Raw genomic sequence first — 10,636 nt, 5'->3', positions numbered from 1 at the left:
ATTGTTTATAACCTTCATTTTTATATTTTTCTAAAGAAATTATATTGTGAAGTTATAGCCATTTCTATATAATTTCTTGCAAATTCATCACAAAGTATCAATTATTTAACAATATATTTGTGAAAATGTTAAACAACAGTGAAACCAGTAGCAGCTTTCATTCTGTAGTTGTGCCTAGCAAGTACTTTCTTTTGTACTTTGTATTTCCAAATCGTAACACTTATTTTCAAGTAAATGTCTGCATCATGATGATGAAGATGATGATGCCTGATGATGATAAAGATGAAAAGAAAGAAGAAGAAGATGATGATGATGATGATGGATAATACACTGAAAACAACAAAGTTTGTTTCTGGAGTCCTAACATCTGTAGATTCCAAGGAAATGAATTTCCCAATATAAGAAAATGAATATTATATTATTTACATAAACATAAAATATTAGAAAACATAAAACAAAAAGATTGCAGCATAATCATGAATGTTTAGTAAAGTTCCCAATATAAGATTTAGTTTGTACTTCTGTCTACATATTTTTGTTATTCTTAAATTATTGAACTTGTCAAAGAATAAAGGAAAGAAAGCAAGTGATGTGTGAAGCTATGACAATGACATGAAAGACATGACATGGATTCTGGAAAACTGAAGATGCCAAAGTTCTGAAACTATTAGGGAGCCAGTCAAGAAGTGATGTCATGTGGTATGTGGTCAGCAAGGCCACACAGATAGGGAAGCCAAAAAGCTTTGGCACAGATGCTACTCCAAAAATGTGCCCCAGATGCCAGGCATATAGCAATAGGATTTGCTTTTGTTCAGTTTGGTCTTGATCTTAATTTGTTCACATTCCCTTCTTGTTATGCTGAATTCCTCTTTTTAAATGAGAACATTGAAACTTCGGCATTTATGTCAGTTTGGAATCTTCCTTTTGGTTTTACAAGAGTTTACACCTATGAGCTTAAGTAGCAGAAGAGACATTGAATATGGTCTTATATAGTGGAGTTATTAAGTCTATAAAAAATCTTGACTACAGACTGAAAGTATCTTTTGGTAAACATGTATATGAGTCATTTAAAGGTCAAGATAAAATACTGTAATTCCAGAAGATGTGTTTTAATTTAAAATTAACAAGTTAAACTTGGGACAGTTAAATCTGATTGTGAACTTAATTACATTGGGAGGACCTAAGCAATTAGTAAGAAGAGAGCAGGCTGAGCAAGCCAGGGAAAGCAAGCCAGTAAAAAACATCCCTCCATGGTCTCTGCATCAGCTCCTGTATCCTGACCTGCTTGAGTTCCAGTCCTGACTTCCTTTGATGATGAACAGTAGTGTGGAAGTGTAAGCTGAATAAACCCTTTCCTTCCCAACTTGCTTCTTGATCATGTTGTTTATGCAGGGATAGAGACCCTGACTAAGACAATGATCCTGGAGATTATGCAGTTTGGTTTGCCTGAAAATCCAGATCCACATGGACCATACTGCCATATTCTGATGGCAGCTCAATATGTAGTTTGGCTCCCTTCTCTTGTAGTTGTAGTGGCCTGTGTACCTTGGAGGCTGAACCTAGTGAGTTATTTTTCAAGAAGAGAGCACTTCAACTGCATTCTTGGTTTAAGCTGTCTCCTTTCAAATTAATTTATATTTCACAAGGTAGAGTCTTTGGTGGCCAGGACCACGCTCTAAAGATACTTTTCCTATTGTCCCAGTGTGACGTGTAAGGTCTTCCCTTCGTTGTGCTAACTCTTTTAATAATTATAGTTGCTTTCTTTACTCTTCATCACCAACTCTATATAAACTTTCTCATACTTCTCTCCTTGCCAAAAAAATGTACATATTTCACATCTTTCTGCTCCATGAGTTACTCCTGCTCACTGTGAACCTGGATATGAACACTAATCAGTAAATAAGCCACAGCCTAAATGCTATGCTGTCTTGAAATTTCCTCTCCCCACACCAACTTAGGCTATTATTTTTTTAACTCAGCCTCACTCAAATCTTCAGGGCACTGGCAGAATGCAGCTACATTCTATTCTAGAATGTACCATTAATAGACAGACTCTATACCACTTCTCAACAGAGATTCCCCCCCTCTAAAATCTCATGAAAGAGGAACACACTCTTCACATTTCTCTTGGCAGTCTGATCTTCTCAGCGTCACCCTCCCCAGTTTTGGTGGTCTGAATACACTTGGCCCTAGGAAGTGTGGTTTTATTGGAGGAAGTGTCACTGTGGGGTTGGCTTTGAAGCTCTGTCCAATGTAGGAAAGTCAGTTTTTCTCCTGACTGAAGTCAGATCAAGATGCAGAACTCTCTGCTTCTCCTGTGTCATGCTTGCCTGGAAGCTGCCATACTCCCACCTTGATGATAATGGACTAAACCCATGAATCTATAAGCCAGCCGCGATGAAATGTTGTCCTTTATAAGAATTGCCTTTATCATGATGTCTCTTCACAGCAATGGAAACCCTAACTAAGACAGAATACTAATCTATTAAGTTTGGTTTATAGCAGTCAAAACTTCTCTGGCCTGTAGTTCTAAACTATTCCACATTTCTCTGGCTAGTCAGTTCCAAAGGTCTCTGAACCATGTGATCAGATTTATCACAGTCATAGACCCCTTACTCAGTACCAAGTTTTTTGTATCTGTTATTTTTGGTGCTCTGAAAAAGCAGTTTATTGGGTTCACTGTTTGCAAGCACAGCTCTTCGTGTCAGAGAAGGCACAGTGTCAAGAGCGTCTGAATTTGGGGGGCAGAGAGTTAGAAACACTGTCGCTCGGCTTGGTGTCTTCTCTTTATTCAGTCTATATGATTTCAGCCCATGGAATGATGCCATCCACACCAGAAACTCCCTCTGGAACCTACCTAGAGATTTGTCTCCTGGGTGACTCTAGGTTCTGTCAAGCAGAAAGCATTAGGAATCACAGCAACAAGCAGGGCAGTGGTGGTGCATGCCTTTAATCCCAGTAAAGGCAGGTGGATCCCTGTGACTCCAAGGCTAGCCTGGTCTACAGAGCAAGTTCGGGAATAGCCAGAGATTCACACAGAAAAAACTCTGTCTCAAAAAAAGAAAAAGAATCACAACAACTTAAGGAAGGAAGCTGGTTCATGGTTTAGGGGGGTACAAGCCACAGCAGTGGGAATGTTATGGCAGTCAGAGTGCTCCTTACTACAACATCTACCCTAAGTGACGCACAAGCACACACATATATATGAATACATCCTTGTTTCAAGGACACAGACTAAATAAATAAATATAATCTTCAAAGAACTTTAGGCATGCTATGTATAAAATGAATAGATATAAAATAGCTAGAACTCTTCATAATCCTATGCAGGTTAAAGGAGACAAAAACCTCCTAGTCGGTTTACTTTGCAATCCAACCACTAGGTGGAAGTGGAGGATCATGATCCTATTACTACAGTTGAGCCATTCCCACAGCAGCAGAAATTGGGAATTTGTAAGAGTTGCAATTTCTCCAGCTTCTGCACTCAAAACTACTTAATCAGTATCTCTAGGGGAGGAAATTAGTAATCTACATTTCTAAGCCCTTCAGTATCTGAAGTTAAGAAGTACAACACATACTTGTATTTTTCGTTCATTTGTTGCTTTGTCAGAGAAAAAATTCATACATAATAACTGTAATTTACTATTATAATAACATATTGTTAACTACTATGACTGCCATTCTAAATGACATATAAATGTATATATGTAAATAGGATATATCATCATTCATATAAAAATCTATAAAATAGTTATTTGTAATTTCATTTTTAAAAGAAAAAATGATCATTACATTTACCTTGCCTGGTATTAATCCAGCCAAGTAAGAATATAAATTTCAACTTGGGACATTAGAGTTGCCTTCTAACCTCATATACACTGCCAGCATACAACCCAGACCTGGAAAGTACACCCCCTGTTCCCAGGTCAGAAGTGTCTTCATGTCAGCCTCTGAATTAGCAGGTACTTTCCATAGTGCCCTTAGATAAATACATCATTGGTATACCATAACATGTCTTTGTATGTGACAAGTTGTTACTTTGAAATAAGCCCACCATTTAAGTGAGATCTTTCTACTTGGATGAAGCTGTATAAAGTTTGTGGTTGTTTGCTTTGTTTTGCTTTGTTTTGCTTTGCTTTCTTCTGTTTTCAGTGCTGGACATCAAACTCAAGGCCTTAAACATGATAAGCAACCTCCCTACCACAGAGTTCATACACCTTCTGCTTCCAAAGGATACTATGTGCTATGGACCCTAACTTTGTACTTAATTTTACTTATGAAATAACAACGATTTCTCAAATATGTATAAGCTAAGTGTTGGATGCACCATTGCATCATACTTACAAACTGTTTGCCAATAAAAACTTATATTTAATTTACATGTGAGAAGGCTAAACACAAGCAAAATTTTTCCCAACAAATCATTTCACACAGGTATATGCTTATCACTATATTTAATTGTTCAAACTGTACTAGAGAATACATTTTTTGGAATACAAATTTCATTAGATTCAGCTGAAACACCAAAGATTCCCCTAAGAATTTCAGACACTAATCTTACTGTCAAAATATTATCAAGAAAATCTAATGTCAAATCTATGTATTCTATCAACATTCATTTTTTTCATTTGTGTATCAAATTGTATCACTTTCAACAAACATCTTTCATAAATATTAGTAAATAGTTCCAAAATGTGTCCTTTATAACTTCTGGTGAAGAGATGTAACTGCCCTATGTTTATTGTATGTTTTCTCTACACAGTGAGATATTAAGAGAAAAACTAGTATTGGATGTGCAAAAGCTCCAGCTCTCCACAGCCAAGGAAGGAAGAAAAAGGACTGAAGTTAATTATGCCTCTTGATTTGTACTCCTGGAATTTTACTTTCTCCCCTTGCTTACAATTTTAAACACTAGAAAATGAACTTTTAAACATACCTCTTTCATCAGGCATGAGGATTTACTACTTAGAATTGAGAACGAATTACATAATAATGACAGCAATGCTGATATTCTAACTATTGAAAGGGAATGTTAGTTTTATACCATGAAAAAAACCTTGTTTTCCAATTCATTAGCATTGAGTATAACTTCTGAGTGTAAATGGAGAGCTTCTAACAATAACAAGCTGCATGGGAAGTGTCTGAAACTAGTCAGGGTAGCAAGAGTCAGGGGTCAAGGCTGCCTGCACCATTTTGGTCTCACCACGATACGTAAGTGGGGCCATAGTGGTATAGCACTTATTTCTGTCATACATGTAGCAGGTCTCAGGAACGCCACTGTCTTCACTGCAGATATTGCTCTGGGTGGCAGTAACGACCTGATCTTCCAGCTCCACTTCCACAGGATCACATTTCTTACAGCTGAAAATATAAACATGCATTAGAAATCTACCAGCAAATGTTATCTCAATATACAAGTCACTATAAATGTTATCCGAAGTCTGCTTGTTCGTGCAGCTCTAACCTACAATAAATGATGATTCTTTCTAGACCTAATCATCTGCACAGCAAGGAATATTTATGACATTCTTGAATCTTTCATGTAAAAAAATACTTGAAAATCAACAATATAATTAATGATATGATGAGAGGATCATCTTACCTATACTGTACAGCAGTTTCCACTGTATGAGTTTATCCTTCCCTAGCTGTGTATGTTTCAATAAATTCAGTTTTAGTGACAAGAGGAATATATCTATATTAATATATACATATACATGTCCATACGAATAAATTTAGAGGGAACAGTGTCTCTCTATGTTGCTCGTGCTGGCCTAGAACCATCAGTCCTCCTGTACCTGCACCATACTACTGAGGAGTTTTTGTGTGGCACTTTTTTGGGGGGGAGGGTGATTCAAGGCAAAGTTTCTCTGCATAGCCCCAGCAGTCCTAAGATGCATTCCATAGATCACACTGTTCTCAAACTCAGAAATCCATCTACCTCTGCATCCTGAGTACTGGATTTAAAGCCAAATGCAACCACGGCAATTGAGAGAATTTTTTTTAAGTGTTTAACATTGGATTCCATCATCTCCAAAGAAACACAAGAATACTAAAAGCTAAATACTACTTATTTAAAGGTTGAAGTAAATTGGCACCTTCTACATAAATAATGAATAAACTAATCACCACTATTTTTCTGTGACCAAATTTAATGAAGTTTTAGTACCTAATCATTAGCCTAAGAATCAGTGTATTCTAAAGTTCATTTGTCAATGTTTATACCCCAATGTATTTTCAGAAATATCGTTATTAATAAATTAAAGATTATTAACTTCACCATATGTAATTATGAAGGAAAATCTTACACATCTGACAAATGGTATACAAAGTTCCTTCTCAGAGGAGAGCTGGGATCAGAGATATTCTCCCTGTTGTTCAAAGGGACACTGAAAAGAGAGAGAGAACAGTAAAACAATTAAGTACAAATATTGAGTTACATGGCAAAAGTGGATTAAAAATACTACATTTAAACAAGCCCTGACACTATTGCTAATGCTATGTTAGACAGGAGCCTGGCATGGCTGTCCTCTGAGAGGCTCTACCAGCAGCTGACTGAGACAGATGCACATACTTACAGCCAACCATTAGACTGAGGTCAGGGACCCCTATGGAAGAGTTAGGAGAAGGATTAAAGGAGCTGAAGGCCCATGGCACATAAGTCACAGTAGTGACTGCCTTGTCTGGCCTCAAGGGGAGAAGATATGCCTAATTCTGTAGAGGCTTGATGCCCTGGAGAAGAGGGACTGGGGGGGAGGGTCCTCTCTCAGAGGCTCTCTCTATCCCCCTCCCTTAGGGTGGGGGAAGGGGTGGGAAACTCTGGGAGCAACATTTGGGGTGTAAATAAATAAAATAATTAATAAAAAGTTGAAGGGAGGCCCGAGAAAGTGGGGAGGTCTGGGGAATGGGAGTGGGGACATCTTCTTGGAGGGGGTTGGGGGGAGAAGAATGGGATAAGGAATGGGATGAGGAACAGTCAAAGGGCAAACCAGGAGGAGGACAGCAACTGGACTGTAAAAATTATTTAAAGAACAGTAATAAAAAACTCAGACCCTCTAATTATACTCTGAATTCCAATTAAGTAAATAAACTTCTACAATATTTTGGCAAAAAAAAAAAAAAAAAAAGGTTGAAGTGTCAAAAAAAATTAAGCAAGACAACCACTTTCAAGACTCCTCCCTGCTATAGGAGGTTTCCGAAAACCTCCCATGGAACTCAATGGCTAAATTTAGATACACAGACTGAAGAAGAGTTAGCCAAGCTTTAAACAGAAAGAATTCTTAAACAGAGGCTCCAGGAGATGCAAAAACAGAAAAGGTAAAGACCACTGCAAAGGTGGGGAAATAAAGACACACTCCAGGACTCCTAGAGCTCGGTGTTTTGTTTCATTTTGTTCAACAGAAATGGACAAGAGGAACAATGGAGAGTTCTGCTCAACTTTGTAGGGAGCTAAGATACATGCAGTGCATACCGCTGATAACAACACTGGGGAAAGCAAGCTCCACAGCATGTTATCCCGACAGGAATACAGGATTAACAAACACACAGTTAAGTAAATAATGGGATTCTTAAAATATATGAGAGGTACTACACAACCTTTACAAACAATAGATATTCTCAATTTTTTATAATAATCCTATAAAGTAGGCTTGTTTTTTCTTCTATTTACAAATGAGAAAATTTAGATTTGGAGTAGATAAATAATTTGATATTTGTAAGTGCACAGTTACAAACTGATACAGCTAAACCTTTAAACAATTTTTTTAACATCACAATTTTCCTATTGATAGCTGGAATTGACTGCTATGTTCTCCTCCTACAAGAAGTATTTGATTGGAGAAAACTATTAAAGTGGGAGTATTTAACAAGAAAAACTTGTCACTGATTGGATCAAGTAGAAATCATATTTCTCAAGTATTATCAGTATTCTTGCTATTGATTAAGCACTACCAAGTATAAATCTGGGCTATATGAGAAATAAAATAAATAGGTGAGTCTAATTTATAAGTGAAAAGTCAATCCAATCACTTTTAATTAGGAACACAATGTATAATACTCAACAGTCAATTGTGGAGCGAAAGTTGAGTGTTTACTGTTATCTGAAGTTGCAGTTTAAGCTGCTAAAGAATAACTGAAAGTTCTGATTCAAACTGAAATCGCTGCTTATGAACCGGCATGTTGGTGACTAAGTGAGAGCCTGTGGTTCCCTTTGTTTCTGCCCCCAACTTCTATAAAATTTTCTTGTTATCAAAACTCAATTTCATCTAACTCTGACTCAGTCTCATTAAAGGTGCTACACATCAAAAGTGGGTTAAAGACACTACATTTAAACACAGCAACCCCGTCAAGGCCCTGCTATAGGGAGCTGTTTCAGAAAACCTTGCATGATTCCCTTTAAAAAGAAAAGAAAGCTTAATAACACAAAGTATCTTCCTATAACAGAGAAAAGAAAATAAATGTGAACGTCACATACACAATTCGGATATTTCTCTCCACAATGTCCTCATTAGGATCCTCGGTAGAACGTATGATCCTAGAAGTAACTCTGGTACACAAGCATTTGTTGTCAGCAAGAATGGTCGCTTCATCGTCACCTTGGGTTTGAAAGGTAAACTATATCATGAAAGAGGAAAACAGGACTCTATGTTGTTTTTGGTGTCATGGTGCAGGCCTGCTGCTATCCCAACGCTTGGGAAATTGAGGAAGGAGGACTGAAAATTCAAGGCCTGCCTGGGTTACCTGAGAACTTCCAGGACACCCTGGATTACATAAAGAGATATTGTCTATCTTTTTTATTTTTGTTTAAAAAGTGCATTATGTTCTAAGATGAGTTAATTTGCCTCTCTTACCTGAAGATAGCAGACAGAGTCTCATGTAGCCCAGGCTAGTCTGAAACTCACTATGCAGCTGTGGCTGATTCTAAATTCTCCACCCCCCTGCTTCCATCTCCTGAGTGCTGAGGTTACAAGTGTTTGCCACCATGCCTGGATTAAAAACTTTAATTTTTATTGTTCATAAGTCCTAGTCTTTCTATTTGTTTTCTTTTCTAATCTAAAAGAGCAAAGAAAATCTAAAAGAAATTTTCTTTTTCTCCATTGGAAAAATTCAAGAGCAGCTAGGCTGAAGGAATTCTGATTTATATCTAATGCTTCTAATTATTTTAGTGATGGTACATGGTAACATTCAGTGAAAACACCAAAATGAAAAATAAAACAGAAATCTAGACTGTTCCCCCAATCAAAGCAAACTTGAAAGTTAACTATGAGGCATCAGTCTTTATAAATCCAACTGTAAACATTGAGTCCTTCCGCAACCCCCATTTCTTCTTGTAAAAAATTATTTCCCTTAAATCAAATTGGAAGAAGAATCTTTTCTCCCAAGACTATCATATTTTGTAAGATTTATTATCCTTCACCAAAACTTTCCTAAACTATTGATATTTTTCATAATAATAATCAGTCAATACACAGATTCAATGAGAAAGAGCAACAAGGCCTGTATTAATATTTCCTAGAGGAACTCTATAAAAGGAAAGAGTATATATATATATATATATATATATATATATATATATATATATATCAGTGTAAAGTACTATCTCCAGTTTTTCTGAAAAAACAATTTAGAAAATTTTTGTTAGCTATGAGTTCAATTTGATGTACAATGTCACTATACAGAAAAATGAATAAATGCATAGGTGTGTACTGACACTTTAATTCTGTGAGAGTCAATATTCACTCTCTGATTCTATTTTTCTGGAGAGATAAAAATCAAAATACAATCTATATCATAATTACCATAGTTATTACTTTTCTAGAATAGTAATAATTAAAGAGACTCAAGTAGATGCTATTGATTTTAAAGTTATACATGGAAATTTATAAGTGTGGCTACCTATAGATACCCCCAAAGTATTTATTTTCTTATGCTTTAGGCTGGTATCCAAGCAGAAGAAGAACAAAGAGAATACAATAATATATATGCATACATATTTATATCACTGCCTAATGAGGTTAGAAAGCAGCTAGTTATTCAGCCTGCCAGCAGAAGAGTAGATTTAAGTCTTTAAACCTGAAACACATATTTTCCCTTTTATTTGGCTTTTATTGTATAGGTACCACCTACCTGTTACAAGGACAGCCTTAACAAAAATGGCCAGGACTCCCCAGACAAGCAAGTGAGTCTTCATCTCGTCTTCACGTTTGAAAGACTGAAGCCAAAAAGCCACATCCAAGTGTGTGTCTATAAGGGGTGTGCAAATGATGCTGCTTCTGCTTTCTTAAAATAACACCCAGAACAGGTGAGCTGCAGTAATCACAACGGTGCCTCAGATTTGAACTGTATGCTACACTGGAAAGGAGCACATGGTTCCTACTTAGATGCTTCCCTACAAAGCTGGGATTTGATGAATTATGTGTGCTTCAGCAATGTATGAACCCCAAGACTAACTAGAATGTCAAGTCAGGACTCTGTTGGGAATGTTTAAATATGAGTTCTCTACTTCATCAACCACATATACTCATATTAGTCCTCAAATCAAATGTTTGACATTTGTCACAGCTGGAATGATGACTGGCGGGAATGAGAAGAAAAGAAATAAAGAACAAAAGTAATCAAGGCCTTTCAGGTTCCTAAG

The 10,636-nt window shown here is 36.6% G+C and overlaps 1 protein-coding gene across 1 annotated transcript; it reads right to left on the bottom strand.

Annotated features, from left to right (window-relative positions):
- Positions 1-4,437: 4,437 nt before the first annotated feature.
- Jchain (joining chain of multimeric IgA and IgM) lies at positions 4,438-10,259 on the bottom strand. Its single transcript, XM_052198072.1, has 4 exons — positions 10,126-10,259; positions 8,474-8,594; positions 6,309-6,389; positions 4,438-5,361 (listed from the first exon to the last, which is right to left on the bottom strand). Exons 1-4 carry the CDS (start codon positions 10,187-10,189, stop codon positions 5,148-5,150), a joined length of 480 nt encoding a protein of 159 aa, XP_052054032.1. The 5' UTR covers positions 10,190-10,259; the 3' UTR covers positions 4,438-5,147.
- Between the last annotated feature and the right edge of the window lie 377 nt (positions 10,260-10,636).

This window comes from Apodemus sylvaticus, chromosome 11, assembly GCF_947179515.1.
Source record: "Apodemus sylvaticus chromosome 11, mApoSyl1.1, whole genome shotgun sequence".
NCBI classification, from domain to species: domain Eukaryota; kingdom Metazoa; phylum Chordata; class Mammalia; order Rodentia; family Muridae; genus Apodemus; species Apodemus sylvaticus.
The sequence above is the reverse complement of the archived record's forward strand: the minus strand, read 5'-3'. Positions and strand labels throughout refer to the sequence as shown.

What these genes read in the sequence shown, in the direction of transcription:
- Jchain (XM_052198072.1), bottom strand. Translation starts at nt 10,189, where the DNA reads ATGAAGACTCACTTGCTTGTCTGGGGAGTCCTGGCCATTTTTGTTAAG. An exon ending in TAAGGCTGTCCTTGTAACAG is followed by an intron (nt 8,595 to 10,125) that starts GTAGGTGGTACC and finishes TTCAAACCCAAG; the next exon opens with GTGACGATGAAGCGACCATT. An exon ending in GAGAGAAATATCCGAATTGT is followed by an intron (nt 6,390 to 8,473) that starts GTATGTGACGTT and finishes CTCTCTTTTCAG; the next exon opens with TGTCCCTTTGAACAACAGGG.